Below are 20,466 nucleotides of genomic sequence, written 5' to 3'. Positions count from 1 at the left end.
GCTACTCCTTCTAGACAGGGCTCTCTGGATCAATGGGGATCCCAGCAGTTAGACCTCCATCGATCAGCAAGTTATCACTTCTTGTATGGGTAGGTGAATACTTTTAAAGATAGGAATTACCCTTAAACTTTTGTCTTTGTAATATATTTTCAAGCATCAGTTAGAGTATAAAACAATTAACCTCAGTGAGGCTGGTAAAAAGCATAGTATATCAGCATCATGTTGAATATCAAAGGATTATAGAGCCAGGACAGTTTTCGCAAATTCCAGCTGTTAGTGAGGTCGTCAATCACAGTAAAGGCCCCGTCACACTTAGCGACGCTGCAACGATCCCGACAACGACACGACCTGTCAGGGATCGTTGCTGCGTCGCTATGTGGTCGCTGGTGAGCTGTCAAACAGGCAGGCTCACCAACGATCAGGGGAGCAGCGACATCGTAGAAAGAATCTTTCCACGATGTCCTGCTCCTGGTTACGAGCCTGCTGAAGCAGGAGCAGGCTGGTAACCATGGTAAACATCGGGTTACTAGGGGCACACGCGCTCCTAGTAACCCGTTGTTTATCATGGTTACCACTCTGCTACAGTGAGCGGGAGGTTACCACTCACTTTAGCAGGCTCGTAACCATGATAAACAGCGGGTTACTAGGTGCGCGTGTGCCCCTAGTAACCCGATGTTTATCATGGTTACCAGCCTGATCGCTGCTCCCGCTGGTCACACACAGCGGTGTGCTGACCAGCGGGAGAGCAACGACCAAAAAATGGTCCAGGACACTTTGCAGCGATCAGCGACCTCACAGCAGGGGCCTGATCGCTGCAAAGTGTCACACATAGCGACATCGCTGATGAGGTCGCTGTTGTGTCACCAAAACCGTGACACAGCAGCGATCTCACTATGTGAGACGGGGGCTTAACACTCCCAATGGTGACTGTATAGACACAGCTATTGTTCCGAAGCAATCATTGAGGATGACGTAAGACATTTGTATAGGAATTTCCACCGATGATGCACATGTATTTCATGGCATGGCAAATGTTTAAAATATATAAATATATATATATAATTATATAATTTTTATTTATTTTATTTTTTTTTTTACAAACTGTTAATATAAGAGTATACAGTAGATTTATTTTAAAAGGGGTTTTCCACTCTTGTTTCTTACTGGGAAGGAATGCTAATTAAAAAAAGTAAACAAGTAATAATTACCTTGTGAATGTGCCCCCTGCTCTAGAATTGCTGCTGTCATGGTCTGTGGCAGACTAGAAGCGATGACTGCTTTACCACCAATAATCTGAACGCTATAGCAACCTATTGCTGAATGGTCAGGTAACTGGTGGTCTAGACGTCATTTCTTCCAGACCAGGCTTCTTCTTTCCTTTTTGAAGCATGGCTTTACAATGTGAAGTTTTATACCAAGAAGGAAATTGTTTCTTCAGGGAGGAAGAAGACGTGAACTCTAGTGCCACCTACTGTAAGCAGCGATCCAAAAAGTCAATATCAACCCTTCAACGAGCCTTGTCACATGCCACTCCTCAGTGCAAAGTATGAGATCTGAATTGGCAAGGTGAAAGGCTCTGGACTGGGGTCTAAAGAGTAACGCTTCTCCTTTTGGAGAGTATTCACTTTTAGGACCGCTGCTTCCAATAGGTGACACTAGAGTTCTAGTCGTCTTCCTCTCTGAATAGATAATTTGCATATTTAATTTCCCAGAGGAACATAAATGGCTTTTAAGTCTCCTCACTCTGGCACACCAGGTCTGACATGGCACTCTCCACAAGGAGAAACGTTACCCTTTAGACGCCTTATACCAAGAAGGGAAAGAGACAATTTTGCATTTGTATGGACATACAAAGAATAATCCCAAGAAATAGGCGCAGGAATTATTGTGGAAAAGTGTTACCTTTGCATGCTGGGAGTTTGGAGGGAATCTTTCCTTTAAATGTGTTAAGATCTCAGATGCAGCAGAAAAACAGCCCTACAAAACAAGATTTATATCAGCACCTACTGTATATTAGGGTTATATATAACACTTTACAATAATCCACTTTTAGGGTATTGAAACATAGAGCAGATGCTAAAATAAGTGTAAATTGATTATATATAATTAGGAGGAGTGTCCTGTCACAATGTAGAGTTGAGCCATTCTTTAACCCCTTAACCCCCAAGGGTGGTTTGCACGTTAATGACTAGGCCAATTTTTACAATTCTGACCACTGTCATTTTATGAGGTAATTACTCTGGAACGCTTCAACGGATCCCCCCTGATTCTGAGATTGTTTTTTCGTGACATATTGTACTTCATGATTGCGGTAAAATTTCTTCGATATCACTTGCGTTTATTTGTGAAAAAAATGGAAATTTGGCGAAAATTTTGCAATTTTCAAACTTTGAATTTTTATGCCCTTAAATCAGAGAGATATGTCACACAAAATAGTTAATAAATAACATTTCCCACATGTCTACTTTACATCAGCACAATTTTGGAACAGGGAGCTATAAGGGTTAAAAGTTGACCAGCGATTTCTCATTTTTCCAACAAAATTTACAAAACCATTTTTTTAGGGACCACATCACATTTGAAGTCACTTTGAGGGGTCTTTATGACAGAAAATACCCAAAAGTGACACCATTCTAAAAACTGCACCCCTCAAGGTGCTCAAAGCCACATTCAAGAACTTTATTAACCCTTCAGGTGCTTCACAGGAATTTTTGGAATGTGGAAGAAAAAAATTAACATTTAACTTTTTTCACAAAAATGTTACTTTAGACCCAATTTTTTTTACTTTCACAGGGGTAACAAGAAAAAATGGACCCCAAAATTTGTTGTGCAATTTCCCCTGGGCATGCAGATACCCCATATGTGGGGAAAAAACACTGCTTGGGCGCACGGCAGGGCTCGGAAGGGAAGGAGCGCCATTTGACTTTTTGATTGTAAAATTTGCTTGAATAATTAGCGGACGCCATGTTGCGTTTGGAGAGCCCCTGATGTGGGGGAGCTCCAATGTTTAGGCACACAGGGACTCTCCAAATGCAACATGGTGTCCGCTAACAAATTGAATGGAAAATCGGCTCAAATTGTTAGCGGACGCCATGTTGTGTTTGGAGAGCCCCTGCGTGCCTAAACATTGGAGCTCCCCCACAAGTGACCCCATTTTGGAAACTAGACACCCCAAGGCACCTATCTAGATGCATAGTGAGCACTTGGAACCCCCAGGTGCTTCACAAATTGATTAGTAAAAATGGAAAAGTATTTTTTTTTCCACTTTTTCATTTTTACAAATCAATTTGTGAAGCACCTGGGGGTTCCAAGTGCTCACTATGCATCTAGATAGGTGCCTTGGGGGGGTCTAGTTTCCAAAATGGGGTCACTTGTGGGGGAGCTCCAATGTTTAGGCACGCAGGGGCTCTCCAAACGCAACATGGCGTCCGCTAACAATTTGAGCCGATTTTCCATTCAATTTGTTAGCGGACACCATGTTGCATTTGGAGAGTCCCTGTGTGCCCAAACATTGGAGCTCCCCCACAAGTGACCCCATTTTGGAAACTAGACCCCCCAAGGCACCTATCTAGATGCATAGTGAGCAGTTGGAACCCCCAGGTGCTTCACAAATTGATTCGTAAAAATGAAAAAGTGGAAAAAAAAATACTTTTCCATTTTTACGAATCAATTTGTGAAGCACCTAGGGGTTCCAAGTGCTCACTATGCATCTAGATAGGTGCCTTGGGTGGTCTAGTTTCCAAAATGGGGTCATTTGTGGGGGAGCTCCAATGTTTAGGCACGCAGGGGCTCTCCAAACGCAACATGGCGTCCGCTAACAATTTGAGCCGATTTTCCATTCAATTTGTTAGCGGACACCATGTCGCGTTTGGAGAGCCCCTGATGTGCCTAAACAGTGGAGCTCCCCCTCAAGTGACCCCATTTTGGAAACTATACCCCTCAAGGATTTTATTAAGGGGTATAGTGAACATTTTGAACTCAGAGGTACGACACAGAATTTGATAACATTAGGTCATCATATTGAATAAGTTGTCATTAGTCTTGAGCGCAAGTGCTCGCTACTTGAGTTTGCATCGGGTACTCAGGTATGCACCATGTACTGCGTGTGCTCGAGTGACATGCTCGAGTCCCTGCCCCGCATGTTTCACGGTTATTAGACACCCAAAAAAAAACATGCGGGGATGGCTCGTGCATGGCAGGCAATCCCCGCAAAGTTTTTTTTGGCCGCGAAGCATATGGGGCGGAGACTCGAGCATGTCACTCAAATACCCACGATACTCAATGCACACCCGAGCACCCGATGCAAACACAAGTAGCGAGCACTTGCGCTCAACACTAGTCGCCATATCGTCATCTTTTTTTCTTACTTTTGAAAAAAATCCCAACCCCATCACAACCCTAACCCCAAACCCAGCCCAACCCTAACCCGAGAGTTTATTTTTTACGCCGTTCCTCGTGCGGTATAAGTGATTAGACTACTTTATTCTTCGGGTCGGTGCGATTACAGTGATACCAGAATCATATGGGGTTTTTATGACTGACAGCTGTCACACACTAAAAGACGCATTTTTTGTAAAATCTAGTTTTTGCATCGCCATATTTTGAGAGCTATAATTTTTCCAGATTTTGGCAGACAGTCATGTGACGGCTTGTTTTTTTGCGGGATGAGTTGACGTCGTTATTGGTGCCATTTTCAGGCACGTGACATTTTTTGATTGCTTTCTATTCCGATTTTTGGGAGGCAGAATAAACAAAAACCAACAATTCAGGAATTGTTTTTTTTTTTATTCTGTTCCGCGTGTGGTAAAATTGATAAGGCAGCTTTATTCTTCGGGTCAGTACGTTTACAGCGCTACCACATTTATATCGTTTTTCTATGTTTTGCACTTTTACATAATAAAAGCAATTTTATAGAAAAAAATATTTTTTAGCATAGCTTTATTCGGAGAGCTATAACTTTTTTATTTTTCGGCTGATGGAGCTGTATGGCGGCTTGTTTTTTGCGGGACGAGATGACCTTTTCAGCGGTACCATTTTTATTTATATTCGTCTTTTTGATCGCGTGTTATTCCATTTTTTGTTTGGCGGTATGATGATAAAGCATTGTTTTTTGCTTCGTTTTTTATTTTTTACCGCGTTCACTGAAGGGGTTAACTAGTGGGACAGTTTTATAGGTCAGGTTGTTCCGGACGCGGCGATACCAAATATGTGTACTTTTATTGTTTTTTTTTTTTTTTTTTTATAATAATATTTATTGATGGGTACATTATATTTTTATTTTTGGTGGCTTATTTTTTTTATTTGATTTTTAATATTTATACAATTTTTTTTTTTTTTTTTTTTTCACTTTGACAGTTTTTACACTTTTTTACTCTGTCCCACTCTGGGACTTTCACTTTTTTTATTCTGATCGCCTGCATGGCACAGGAATGCAGCACCATCCCTGTGCCATGCAGGCTGTCAGTGCTGGACAGGGAGAAGATAGTTTGGAGATGCACTGCGCATGTCCAAACAATCTTCCTGCAGTCTGGTGACCCGGATGTTGTCATGACGACATCGGGTCGTCATGGCAACATCCTGGAAGCCACGGCAGACAGCGCTGGAGGCCGGAAGAGGAGGCGAGTATCTGCGATCACCTCCCCTTGCCACCGCAATGCTGCGATCGACTTCGATCGCAGCATTGCGGGGGTTAATGTGCTGGGAGCGGTGCGGGACCGCTCCCTGCACATTGTCACGGGTGTCAGCTGTGACAATCAGCTGACACCTGGCGGCGATCGCGCCCGCACAGCCTGTGTGCGCGCGCGATCGCGATGACGTACTAATACGGGTCTGGCTCTTAAGTCTCAGGGCACAGACGCGCATTAGTACATCTAATGTTTTTAAGGGGTTAATGGTCCCGTGTTTGCATATTGTTAATGGCTGTGCCACTTCTGCACAGTCAATTTACACTCACTTTCTTATAATCCATTGGAAAGTCACAGTGACTGCTACATATGACCTTACCCTTAATAATGTGCTAAATAAAATATCAGATTCACCTGTTCTGCATGTAGCTCTGCAAGATGACACAAAACTACTGCAAATGATTCAGTGTTGTTCTGCTGGACGCTCACATTAACGCAATCCAAACTGTTCATGCTGAGGAGCATCTGTGCCTGCTGCAATGCCATAGTGCTAGAAGAGATAATGCCCACGTGTCAAATCTTATAGGAGGTGTTCATACTGAGGATCAATTGTGCCCGCTGCAATGTCATTGTTCTGTTATGGACAATTTGGGCAATGCAGGAATGTAATCTAGTTTACCCGCATTATCCCCAGGGTTATGCACTACAAATATCAGGGAAAGGTGTACAAAAACTTCTATAAATCATAATTTTCCATTTGTGTGGTTGGAGTGAGGCACGTTATAAGGTTTTCCCAGCATACGTATTTATGACCTATCACATAGATAGCAGATTGGTGGGGGTGCGACACCTGGCACCTCCACTGATCTGCTCATGCGGTGGTCAAAGGTTAACACTTTGAACGGAACTGGTGAGTGCAAATCCGGTCAAAGCGTAGCAGCCGCTGCCAGATACTGCAGCAAAGCTCTTATTCAAACGTACACGAGCTGTGCTGCAGCAGCCATCAACATCCGGCATAAGCCACCACATTTTGGTCGGTGCTGCGCTAAGCAGCTCCACGCAAAGTGTTTACATTCAGCCACTGCAAATAACAGCGGATTGGTGGTGGCAATGGATATTGGGCCCCAACCAATCTGCTATCCCTAGCTTATCAATACTGTAAGCCTGAACAACCCCTTTAAATGCTCCACAGTAAGATGACTGATAATGTTCCACTAAAATATTGTTTCAAAGGCTTTTCACACAGTTCATATAAAGAATTTGATACCTCTGTCCATACAATCGCCAGATTGCTGTCTTTTGAGCAGTACTGATGTCAATTAGCTCAGACAAACTGTGCTTCCAATGAAGAAGATCAGAGTCTTTAAGTGCATCCATAAGTTTATCTGCAGTCTTTCCTGCAAACGCCCTTTGCTGAACCAATGACTGAATGCCAAGGGAAGCCAGATACTGAAAGACAAAAAAGTGTTGCTTCTGTCAGCATCTATGCACTGAATGCTGTCATAAAAGTTAGGAAGAAAAGTATTAACCTACCGGCAGCCCAAAGTGCACAGCTTTCTTTACAGAATGTTCCAGCAACACGCTGCTGTCCTCGCCCTTTCTGCTCTTTAGTATGTATAACCAACTCTTGAGAAAGAAAAAAAGTTACAAAACACTTCATCAGAAGCTACAAAACAGAGTTTGGAAGTTAAAAAAATAATTCTCAAAATCTTTGCACAATCCTTGTTGCAGTGCTTTACAGATTTACTATACTTGCAGCAAAAAATGGTATAAATAGTAGTGGAGATCTATGCTATAATCAGTTTGTGGTGCACAGACCACCCAAAAAGGTGCTAAATTTATAAAGAAATATGTTTTGGGTATCTTACTCCAGGAGACTTTTGACAATGACAGGCATATGAAAAACAACCTTGATAAATTCCTAGAATAATGCTTAAGATGTGAAATTCTCCGTGGAAAGTTTCCTTATTCGCAAGAGTAGACAGTAGATGCATATCTTCTAAGTTTAAAATTTCACCACACAAGTCAATTTTGGCCTGAAAATTTTTATTCTCGTAGAGGATGAGATTTAGTAAAATGTCAAGCTTTTTGTCTAGTACTGTAATATACAGAACATTTTCTGAACAAAAAATCCACATCTAATCTGAAAAAAACTCTAATTGTGCTGACACCATAAAAGAAAAAGAACAGTGAACATACCAGACAGTGCTGCAGGCAAACATGGTCACTTGATTCTTGCGCTATCCTTATGGCTTCTTGCAGGGCCAGCTCTGCTTGATGACTACAGAAAGGAAACATTAAAAACACTGAAAAGTATATTAAGATAGCTAGAAAGATAGCTAGATAGATAGATAGACATATAAAATTTTATACTAAGGCATCACATTTGAAAGCTGTTATAAAATATTCTAACTTACTGAGATAATGACTTTTGTGGTTTCATTGGCTGTAAGCCATAATCATCAACATTAACAGAATTAAACACTTGAAATAGATCACTCTGTTTGTAATGACTCTATATAATATATGAGTTTCACTTTTTGCATTGAAGAACTGAAAAATTTACTTTTTGATGATATTCTAATTTAGTGAGATACACCTGTACATGGGTGCAAATCACATACTTGCGGGCACACACCCATCACTCTGAACAGTGCCACAGAAGAATCCTCTTAGACCTGTAGCCAAAAGCTGGACAATTCCTTTAATACTAAGTAATGATACTCAGAAATTACATACTAGTGTCCAAAGCGACAGTGGAGAGCAGCCAGGTTGAGTGCAGCATATCGTAGGCTTCGTCCATAACCTTCATCTCCATTGCTTTTACTCTCTGCACCAGTGAGGATGAGGCGGTCAAAATAATGAAGCAGGCTGTGTGTTGAACTGAACACATCTTGGACACGCAAACTATTTAAATAGCTTAGGTAATGCTGAAAAATAATAAGAAAGAAGCTTTGATGAAATAAAGTGTTAGTTCACAGCTGTACCATGAGGACAACCACTGACATATACACTAATGACATAAGGGACTTCTCCCCCCTTTACGCAGCTCCTAGTCTGGTGAACAAGGGCCGTCCTTGTATTAGAACCACTCATCTACATGGCCATCGTGTAGATTTCTCTGCAGTGTCTGTGCTTGGCTGGCAATGGCTTCCCCAGCAAAATGAACAGTATTTGGGGGCGCCAGTGGCAGAAGAAATCAGCCAACTCTCCTACAGGCGCATTTTAACAAGGGTCAATGCCAAAATGACAATCCCTTAAACAAATATGGCTTTTAAAAGGGAGACACCAGGTTATTCAATTGTACCTAGATTATCAGTTTTCCATTAGATTTATGAATGCTTCATTAGGAAGCTTAATCAAGCAAAAGATGATACAATAGAACTACACCAGACCATACGCCAAGTCTGCAGAAGCAGCAGAGACATGTACTGGTGACCCCATAAATAAACACCACATGCAAAATAAGAGACAGCGTGGCAAACATATATCAATGTCTTTTCCTCCAAAATAACGTATTTGCCCTTAGTGGTATTCCTTTGCTCTTTTACGGATAAAATTGCAAAGTGCTTGAAAAAACAAGCAACTTTGCAATTTACATCTTAGAAAAAAATTCTCTTTCCCAACAAAGGAAATATTTTTCATTTTCTTGTTTATTGCTCATTGCATTGGCTTCTAGCCACCGCTGTAAATGAACATTTGAAGTGCTTACAAGCAGTTTACAAGAGCTTGTAAGCACTGCTCTGAAGCTGGCCACGATTGCAGGAGTACATTATTAACTCCTGAGACCAGTCATCTGGGCTCCTGCAATGCTGCAAAGGCAAACCTGACTCAGAACATCATCTGAGAGTCAATCAAGCAGGAGCACAATGTCCCCTCCCCCCCAGCAAGCCGGGAGGCTGGGGAGCGGTGCACTCTTGCTGATGATCATGGAAATAACCCTTTAACAATTTGCACCAGAATTTTGCGCTATTTACATCATGTACAGGAATTTGCAAAAGTCAAGTGAAAAATGCAATATTAAAACAGGTAAAGGAAAAAAAAAATTGCATTTAGATTCCAAATAGGAGGAATTTTATATTTTGGGAGGTGTAAGCAAATTAATGAAAAAAATAAAATAGTAGAAGGAAACTTCCGACACTCATCAATAAATTCAATGCACTTTATTCCATAACACTGCAGGCAGGGGGGAAAAGCGGCGCTCCCTCATGCCAACGCCATTTTGCATAAACATGTGTTTTGTCTGAGGCTCTGAAAAAGTGATTGTTCATGTATAACAGTGGTGACCTGAAGGAGCGCCGCTTATCCCGTATAAACTGTGGTATTATTGCTATTGTCTGCACTTGTCTAAAAATGATTACAGTCCTTGGCTATATACTAGAAGAAGTAACGGATTCAGCAGTGACAGTAAGGAACTTTTTATATTGCTAATTTAATGTCAGAGATGTAAGTGACAAATGTATAAAGTTGTATAAGCAAAGTCAAAAATTTGTTGCAATGTACATCAGTAAGTTAGAGTAGACATTTGCTAAATTTACACCGCATTATTGGATACATGTGAGTCATTAGAAAGTGAGGAGAACCAAACCCTCAGTTTAAACTTTTTTTGGGGAGCATTCACAAAAAAAACAAATGGACTTATTCACAAAAATGCAATCACTGTTCCTAGAAAACTCACAGCTTCAGCAAAATCCGGATTAAACTTCAGCAGATTGTTCAGTTCTTTTTGTAACAAGACAGGAGACAGAGCTTTACTTTCATCATTCTTCAGTAATGAGGCCTGGAAAGCACAATAATTGGATTAAGGATGCACTGAAATGAAGAAGTAACCAATATATAATCATTTACAAGCTTATCCTATTATAAATGGCATGCACAAGAGGACGCCTAGGGTTTCTGTACATTGATTCATACAAAACATCCAATAAGAGCATGGTATGAGTGCTTTCAAAATTCATACAGAATCTATCAGAAATAACTTCTATGTGAGAATAGAAGACATATTAAAGAGGTTTTCCCATGAACAAAGTTCATTTTAATTAATATTTAGTTTTAGCTGGTGACACAGCCACTTTCACCAGTGCTAAACAGCCTTTATCTTATGTGTTATGCTGAAATAGGGGAAAAAAATGTACATATGGGAATAAGAATGTTTAAAGAGCGCACGACAGTGGATACATGCTGCCCGATCCAGGGAGCGCGCATCAGACTGGCTGTATGATTCCAGCCACATATGTAGGACTCAGATGCTGCAACGTTTCAGAGAAAAACCTACTTCTGCCCATCCGCTGCCAATGACTGGGAGGTCTTAGGTCTTTCCCTATACACGCACACAGGGAGAGACCCGTCAGTTAAGTGGAGCAGACAGGGACAAGCCGAGGGCCTGCCTTTTCGACTAGCTTCCTATGCGGCTCGGTCCCTGGTCAGGTTTCACATACATGATTGGAATCATACAGTCAGTGCCTGATACATGCTGCCCGTGGTTCGTATCCACTATCATGTTTTTTTAAATACTATTTTGAAGTCTAATACTTGATCAATGAAATCTTAAAGTGACATGCAATTATAAATCATATTCAAACATTGACAAACCTGATGGGACAGGAAATATTCAGCCTGCTTTTGCGACAGAGGTCCGTTACATGCCAATTCTTCCTCTCTAAGAAAAAATAAATTGAGAATTAGTATCGTATATATGTTACATCAACTACTAAAGCAAAGAAATGGTGTCCGAGGGTGGGAAGCTCCGATCATTGATCTATTACGTTCCGGCTGTTTCCCGTGATTTTTTTTACAACCTAATCTGCAGTCAAAACATCAGAAACCAGAGGAAGCCCATTGTAAACCTATGAAATCAGCAAGGGTGCATTAGAAAACAGATCTGTCCTAGCTGTCAGTGCAATCACTGTAGGGGGATTAGACCCTAACATATCTATGCTAACAATATTAACAAAACAGTACAAGTAATTGTAAACCCTTCTATCATTGGGGTATGCACAGGTAAACTTACATGTACAGGTTATGCAGCACTTTGCTCACTATGGCAGTGTACCCCAACAGATGGATGAATTACATTGTAGTGAACTCCCCATACACACACACACACACTAGTACAGTTCCTCATAATACAGTTCCAAATAAACACATATATATGAATATTCTAGGGCCTCCAAAATCAGTGATTCATTTTAAGAAAAAGAACATTTCATACAAAGCTCCACATATATATTACTGTATCTGTCGCTGGTTTATGGTGTATTTTACTCTCATCTGCACGGCGACATATGTATTAACAATTTGTGCTAGAATTTACAACATTTTGGTCAGGTACATCAAGTGTAAAATTGTAATGAAAAGTGGGCTTATCTAGCTGCTTTGTCAGGATTTAGATACATTTATGAAAAAATTTAAAGAGGTTGGCCATTACTTCAGACATTGATGACCTATCCTTAGGATAGGTCATCAATGTCTGATTGGCCAGGGTACGACACCCCCGCCCATCAGCTGTTATTGGAGGCGGTGGCCGTCGGAAAAACTCACTTGCGGAGCTGCTCCATCTTCTGATAGTGGCCGGGGCTTGGTACTACACATCCACCTTCTAGTCAAATCAATAAGAGGCGAATGTGTAGTACCAAGCCCCGGCCACTATCAGAAGATGGAGCAGCTCCGCAAGTGAGTACTTCCGGCTGGCAGCCGCCGACATCTATAACAGCTGATGGGCGGGGGTGCTGGGTGTCGGACCCCGACCGATTGGACATTGATGACCTATCCTAAAGATAAGTCATCAATGCTAAAGTAGTAGACAACTTCTAAGTATTTCAAAAGATCATTAAAAAAACTGCCTGATCTCCTCCTCCTCTGACATTAGCTATGTGGGGCGAGCTGGAAAGCTACAATAAACATTAGATGGTAGGCAGCTCCTGCCAAAATGTGTGTAGACAACTTATCGGGGTTGTCCGGTTCTGCTTTCTTCTGCATCAGAAGGTAAGCATGCTGATTATGTACTAGAATAGGGCAGATGCCGATCGTGCATGCATCCTAGCAGATATATAAAGATGTTACATTACCAGCACTGCTCACATCTGATGTGAAAGTGAGCTGGTCTTGACCCTCTAACTTTTTGAGATTAGAAAGAAAAATAGTCCCATTTCATATTACCCAATAGGACCGTCAAGGTCGTCTTTCTCCATTTCTCGATCATCACTTAATTCTTGTTCCTCTTCGTCGTCTTCTTCAGCGTTTGCGAGCTCCATGTCAGCCACTTCACTTTCCGTTTTTGATGTGGTCTTGCCTTTATCACACTGAAAGTAATTCTGCAGCGAGGTGTACAATTTGTATACCTGACTGAATGACAGTTTGTTGTAGGCCAAGATCATGTGGCGAAGAAAAAGACCTTAAAAAGTGTTGAGAAAGTGCAATTAAAAAGCATATATCGTCTGTTAGAGTAAATATAATGTACTTAGTTGAGTGGAATTAATTTATTTTACATAAACACTTTTACCGCCAATTATATTCATTGCTGCACCTACCCACAACACTGGTTTTGTGCACATCTGGTTCCGTCCCTGAGAAGGAGTCTGAAAGTTCATCAAAAAACTGCTCCATGTCTTTTAGTTCTCCTTCAGCCATGAGCTTTATCCTAGGAAAGAGGAAAGGATTAAGTGAGATCTAATGTGGCCTGAAATAATCAAAAGGAAGGGGTTGAGGGAGAAGGGTATGTGATTACATATATTATACATGTAATATAACTTTTCACATGAAAAATTCTTTACATACATAATGTAATGGTCAGTCTGGTCTTGACTTCATGACCCAATGAAATAAAATAAATTCCCTTATGCCCAGAATTAATTAATTCTCAAAATTCTCAATAAGGTAAAAATCTGCCACTGGCATGGGTGACCTGTACAGACCCCTATGAGTGATTAACTGTTAGAGATAAACATAAAAGTATTATTGTAAACTATTCTGTTATGGCCACATTATTTTTTGTGCAGATCCTTGCTATATTATCGATCAATTGTAAAAAACTCAGGGTAACTGGGCAGGTAATCTATTGGTCAATGTTATGACAGTGGTAGTGCATCAATGTTTGTTTCGCTTTATTTTGTGATTTAATTTCTTTATTTTATTATTGAATGAATCTGTCATCAGGTTTTTGTTATGTAATCTGAGCACCATGATGTGGTATAAAAGAACTGGATTCCAAGGATGTGTCACTTACTGGGTTGAGTTTTGCTGTTTTAATACAATCAGTGTTTTATCAGCAGGAGATTATCACTACGGGACAACTGGCCTTGTGCCTGCTAGTTTGACCACACATCCACCACTGATTAGCAGCTCTGTCACTATACAGTGTACACAGAAAGCTGTGGAAAGGGCGCGATCATACAGAGCTCAGCATTCTGGGCTCTGCTGGATCTGCAGCAGAGAAAACTGTGGTTCTATCATTACTGCTGCACCCCGTAAACTGAGTGATACATCACTGTAATCAGGGTCTCTGTCCCTACATCATGCTGCTTTCAGATTACATAGCAAAAACCTCTCAGCAGATTCCCTTTAAACCTGAGAGTCACCCCATTTATTGAGATAGTGCTGTACTTACGATGAAGCAGTAATGTACTGGTTATGTAATAATTATTACAAACTGCTCTCATTAATTAATAGTATTCACAATCTTACTACTATAGTAGCAAAAGTGTGAATATATGTACATATTTTGGACATTTCGACCAGAATATAGACCAAAACAATACATTATACACTATAGCAGACCTAAACAAAGTGTTGCTCACAGACTGAGACAGCCAAAGGGCTGGAAACTAGGGCTGTGGAGTCGGTAAGCCAAACCTCCGACTCCACAGCCCTGCCTCACTACTAAGCGTGTACATAGAGTGCAGCACAGATTCATCTCAACTAAAAAAAACTGAGATCCTTAGATCAGGAACAGAACAGACATTTAAAGGACATTTCATAACTTTCCCAAATTCTTATGAAAACATTTACAGCACATCCTGCATTGTACTACTGTACCCAATTTATTATATATTTATGAGTCGGTCCATTTTATACAGACTCCACAGCCATGCTGGAAACGATGGTGTCTTGCCCCAGGCGGCCACCCTCCGCCCAGCATCTCAATTCTACTGGTATCTGTATCTTCAAAGATGCAAATAGCTGTGAATACAGTGATGGAACAGGAGGTCGTCAGCTCCCTCTTCTACCATTGAGCCTGTCGTTTGACAGCTAAGCAGGTGCAATGCTGTCACTACATCGCGCCATTTGTGCAGAGCCTCAGAACACTGCACAGACCACAGTAGCAGGGAATTGGGAGAGGTGTGTAGTTGTTTTATTTTTAAATAGTCAGTAGTTGTGGAGGGTTGTGTGGGGGGACATCATACTCTGTGGGGGTAACAGATCAACCTACAAGAGCTAAATAACAGGTGTAGTATGATTTACTATTTTTTTTATAAACTTAATAAAAATCATTAAATTATATATTATTGATTAGTCGAAACTGATAAGAATACAAGTAACAGTAACCCCTATCATAACATGCATTAGAAGTATCAAATAGCAGCTAGCCAAAGGACAATTCTGCACAATATTAAGCAATAGAATTAATATAAAACATTAATAAACAGCATAACTAAGTTCAGATGGTTGGTTCGGCCCTCCAAAACGGTCATGGTCTCTCATGCATTTGATCCCTTGGGAAAATTACCCACCTCTGCACTATAGGATCGCCTGAAAATGTAATATCTCCATCAACAATATAATCTGAGTGATGGGTTTTCTTATACACATGCTTAAATGGGTTGTCCAGATATAAAAAAAAAAAAAGTGATGACCTATCCCTATGATAACAGGTTATCAATATCAGATCTGTCAGAGACCAAACACCCCTGCTGATCAGCTGGGGGTTCAATGCACCCATTAATCAGCTGCTGGATGTAGACCACGAACAGAGCTGAATAGAACAGGTCTGTTCAAAGTGTAGTGCCTACTGTCAGGTGTCACTTGTTCAAACCAAGTGTTACGAGATGGCCTTGTTCTAAAGACTATTGGACCAATGTACGTAGAGTGGAGTCCGCGGCTCTAAGGGGAGAAGCATTTTCCAGCATGGAGCACTGATTACGTCAATCTTATTGCTGTGTTTTATTAGACATTCGCTTGCTCGTCAGTTCAGCCTCAGGAATCAATGTTTCCATTCAGTGACAGTAAGCAGAGGAAGACATGCAAGATGGATCTTATGTATACATAAGGCCAAACAGGAGATTGCTAAAGGTAAATGTAAAGCAATCATTCCATTAATCTCGTTTGTGTCTCAGGGGGCTCAAGCCATTGTTCTAACAGCCACTAGGCCCATTGTGTTGGATGAGGATAGTAGACCCAGGGGAGCCATCACCACAGGGGTCTCACATACAGTTCCAGGTGATGGGATTTAACTTGACAAAAATACCTCCACCAATGCACAGTTAGCTGTGGGTGGGTGGGGGGGGGGGGGGAGTGTGTGAACACTTCTGCCCATTCAGGGGGCTGATCCCAGGAAGGGAAGAAAATAAGCCACATCTTTAGTCAGGCAGTTGGGAGAGTGACGTCGAAGGGAGAGGATCTAGGCTGAGGTCCTGGAGCCCATGGATTGATTGTCTATGGAGTTTGGAGATCGGTTGCCAGCTGGGCTGGACACACGTGCTACAGTTGTGGGATCTGTCGTCTGGATTTGATGAACTTTCTTAAAGCACACCTGTCAGCAGGATTGTGCTTAGTAAACTACATACACTGTCAGGTGGGCGACATTAGACTGAGTAAAATGATACCGTTGATGAAATCCGTCCAGTGATTCTTTTATAATCTTTATTTTATAGTTCTGACATGACGATATGCTCGTGCGCTGGTGCTCTCATTATGTATTTCTATCTGTGCCTTGTGACAAGTCACTGTGCTTTCAGTGACCTGCCTATTTTAAATATTGCCTGTGTAATTTCTGTTCAAAAGTGAAAATTTACATCCCCCAATATGGCTGCTGCAGGCCGCGCATGCGCAGTAGCGTCTTTTGGTTACCGAGAGATGATACTGCGCACGCGCCATTTTGCTTCAGGAAAAATAATTTGGGTGCAGCAATATGGCGCCGCGCATGCGCAGTAGTATCTCTCGGCAAACTGCGCATGCACTGGCCGCGGCCATTTTGGGGGGAATGTAAATTTCACTTTGTGACAAATTACACAGTCAGCATGCAAAATAGTAGGCAGGTCACTGAAACCACAGTGACCTGTCACAAGGCACAGATAGGAATACACAATGAGAGCACATGCATATCATTATGGCAGAACTGAAAATAAAAATTATAAAAGAACCACTGGATGGATTTCATCATCAAAGGTATCATTTTACTCAGTATAACAGCGCCCACCCGACAGTGTATGTAGTTTACTAAGCACAATCCTGCGGACAGGTGCGCTTTATGGACTATTGCTGCTTGATACATGGGCTTCGATCATGTTATCTATCGTCTGGAGGAGCGTGGACTGTGGCTACAGACTATACTGGTGGGAGATACGAAATATGTGGGCCAACCAAAAGTTGGGAGACAGTGAGTATCGCCTGCGTACGTGGGCAGTAGAACTACCGATCCCGGGTTGGAAACTTGCGGACTGAGAGCATTGTATTTTAGCCATTTTACCTGGAATTGTTGTAAAACAATGGATGTAAGGAATAAAATATTGTTGCATTGTTAACCTGCCTAGATGATTATTACAACCCACAACCTCAGATCTTCACACCAAGTTCAAGAGCCCGGTGCACCTTTGGTGTGGCAAAACAATTCCGTGTACCTTTCCATCTATCTCCACCGTCCTCTTCCATGATTGACAGCATATGCTTTGCATAAGCCAGAGAAAGGCTGATACAGAAAACAAGTAGGTGAAGGTGCACTGAACCATGCCAAATGTACACTGAGCGCCTCTGCTTGGCTGGAACAGTCATTCTGTACTGACAGACTCCGCTTTAAGTGATGAATACCTCAAATACCGTTAGAGCAATTAACTGCAATTCTGAGAACCTACCTGATTTGTAAAGAACTTGCCACATTTGGACAGCAGTCATTCACAATCTTAATAAGCTTTGAAAGTGACATGTCAGGACCCTAGAAAAACAGAGAAAAGATATTTACGCATGTACATACATAGACTAACGTTAGTCTAAAAACTAAATACGATCATACATTCAGGAGAAAAAGTTTTAACTACTATTTAACAATATGTTTACTGTAAAAATGTGACCTAGTTTTCAGCTAAAAAAAAAATAATGTTTTACTATTATTATTCTAAAATGTTGACTTCCCGTGCTGTTAGGCTATGTTCACACACGTGTTTTCCTGCGTATTTTGCAGCAGATTTTTATGCAAATTTTCAGCTGCGTTTTGCAGTACCAGCAAAGTCTATGAGAAACCAGAATTCTCTGTTCACACGTTGCTTTTTGCTTGCTGCGCATTTTCTGCCTTGCTTGCGTTTTTGGAAAATAGAGCATGTCACTTCTTTCAGTGTTTTTTTTTTCACCCATAGGAAGTAATAGGTGGTGAAAAAACGCACCTGCGTTTTTGATGGCAAAATAGAATGGGATTCTTTTTTTTTTTTCACAGAACTTTATGTACACGCCTAAATAGAGACAGAAGGACAGTGAAAAAAACGCAGCAAAAAACGCAGGAAAACCTGCTATTTTCCTGCCAGAGAAAAATTGTCAGCAGATTAGCAACAAATTTAGCTGCAGAAAAAAATACGTGTGTGAACATAGCCTAACGATACAAGAAACAGGCTTGGATTGGTTTTGTGACCAAAAAGGTGCAGAAATTACAAGGCAGTAAACTCACAACAAATGTTATTGATTTTCATGCAGATTTTCCTTTTTCATTGATTCTTCATTAAAAAAAAAATATAAATATATATAATTTTTTTTAATTTATATTAGAATAATAAAAATGCTCCCCTGCCTACTCTCCCCTAGTACCCATCCAGCCTCTGTTGTTTCACGCATGTGACTGCCTCAGATTGCGATGTGGTATCACTAGTGCACAGCAAACAAAAATTGACAGGAGAAACAGAATAGCGCCATCATAGGATTGTCCCGGGCTGGTGAAAAATGTCCATATTTTTATTATTATGCTTCCTTAAATAACACTATCATACCTTGCAGTACTTTACATTGTCATCAGTTGGGGTTCACAATCTACATTCAGTATGTTTTCAGAGAATCACCCCTTTGAGGACATAATCTAGACTGTGTCATTAAAGGGGTTGTCCTATTTAATTTCTCAGTTCAAGGCTTATAAAATAAACTGAGAGGTTACTCAGCCTCCTTGGGCTCAGCGGTTACTGACTGCCTTTGATTTGGTCTTTGTTGATCTGCTGCAAAAGTGATGTGATGTCTAAAGCCGTGGTCTGCAGCCTCTGACCTCACAAGCTTGTGCTGTCTACATTGGCTGAGCCTAGTGATTGGCTGCAGAGGTCTATGACGGCTTTAGACATGAAATCACTTTTGCAGCAGATAAACAAAGACCAAATCAATAGCAGAGAGCAATCGCTGGGCCCAACGAGGCAGAGTGACAGCTTTGCTTGTTATTTTATAAAACTTGAAGCCTCTGGACTAAAATAAATATAGACAGGACAACCCCTTCTAAGGGTTTACATAGTTGTCCAGCAATTCTGAGAGCCTCCTCAGCAGTCTAATGATGGCTGCGGCCCCAGCTTCCCCAACATGGCCTCCCCTCAATGAAAATCAGATGGCAGCTGTTATAAGCCCTTTATTTACGATACGTTATGAAATAGTCTGCGAGATTCTCCTACATTTGTGTATCCATTCTTCAGTTTTCCATATCTTTGCTTGTTATCACATTACATCCAGAAGCTGATGACCTGTCCTGATCATGTCTAACTGGTACAGGAAGAGGAATTGTCCTCAACGTACAGCGTTCCAGCTGTTAAAGTACTACAACTCCCAGCATTACCCTGACAGCCTCATCCATACTCTCCTGGTTATAGCCTGTGATCTAGGGGACTGTTCAGATGCTGCGCTCAGAGACTGACACCTCGCCTGCAGCCCCCAGAGCCCGCACATTGCCTGGTGACCACTGTGCACAATGCAGCCACCTGTGTAAATCACCTGGAGAAGCGGCAGGATCTGCTTGTTCAGCCGCCTCTTGTCCACCATAGTGACCTCTGTGCTTATAGTCATCTCACTCAGCAGTACAAGCACCGAGATCTTGTACGGGGTCACCCAGTCCTTGATACCAAACACATTGGCATGCACTACGCCATTGGTCATCATGGGGTTAAAATACAGACTCTCGTGAACACTGGCCATGTCCGAACGGGCACCGGGCTCTGCCCGATACTCCACTCCGCAGCTTCTACAGTTCGGAGCTTCACAGACAGGCGCGTCATGAAACGGGCCAATCGGAAGGTACGCTGAGTATCATGTGACCGGAGGCCTTTGTCCTCTCTCTAAGGCTTCCCCTGGAAACCCATGTACGTCAATAACTGTTCCGCATTGAAAAGCGTTGAGCGCGTTGTGCCTCCAGTACAATATTGTACCTTATACCAAGTGTACACAGTGGCAAAAACACAAGCCTAGACGTAAAATGTGTCATAGCCAGTAGCAAAAAAAACTAGAAAGAAAAGGCATCCAATTTTGCTATAATTACTGCAAGAAAACCGGCTTTATAGAAAGTTAAGAATGTGGCACAAGCCGCAGGACAGCGCCATAAACCACATCCCTTTCTATATGTCCCAAACTTTTACAGAACAGAAAGAGGAGCAAAACACGCCCCAAGGTGCACCCATTTACC

The 20,466-nt window shown here is 41.5% G+C and overlaps 1 protein-coding gene across 2 annotated transcripts in view; it reads right to left on the bottom strand.

Annotated features, from left to right (window-relative positions):
- The window catches only part of ANAPC5 (anaphase promoting complex subunit 5), a 36,837-nt gene extending 16,746 nt beyond the window's left edge, over positions 1–20,091 (bottom strand). For both annotated transcript variants that reach the window (XM_073676289.1, XM_073676290.1), the window contains exons 1-12: positions 19,782–20,091; positions 17,690–17,769; positions 13,154–13,263; positions 12,783–13,017; positions 11,217–11,283; positions 10,303–10,404; positions 8,364–8,554; positions 7,824–7,905; positions 7,158–7,250; positions 6,892–7,073; positions 6,039–6,174; positions 1,903–1,977 (exon numbers count right to left, since the gene is read on the bottom strand). In XM_073676289.1, the coding sequence (XP_073532390.1) occupies positions 1,903–1,977; positions 6,039–6,174; positions 6,892–7,073; positions 7,158–7,250; positions 7,824–7,905; positions 8,364–8,554; positions 10,303–10,404; positions 11,217–11,283; positions 12,783–13,017; positions 13,154–13,263; positions 17,690–17,769; positions 19,782–19,982 (1,554 nt within the window). In that variant the 5' untranslated portion in view covers positions 19,983–20,091. The remainder of the gene's footprint in view (positions 1–1,902; positions 1,978–6,038; positions 6,175–6,891; positions 7,074–7,157; positions 7,251–7,823; positions 7,906–8,363; positions 8,555–10,302; positions 10,405–11,216; positions 11,284–12,782; positions 13,018–13,153; positions 13,264–17,689; positions 17,770–19,781) is intronic.
- Positions 20,092–20,466: the final 375 nt, after the last annotated feature.

The sequence above is a fragment of the Phyllobates terribilis genome, unplaced genomic scaffold, assembly GCF_046119375.1.
Source record: "Phyllobates terribilis strain yellow unplaced genomic scaffold, ASM4611937v1 Scaffold_1__5_contigs__length_1240528914, whole genome shotgun sequence".
Taxonomy (NCBI): Eukaryota; Metazoa; Chordata; class Amphibia; order Anura; family Dendrobatidae; genus Phyllobates; species Phyllobates terribilis.
This window is presented reverse-complemented; position numbering and strand designations above follow the sequence as displayed.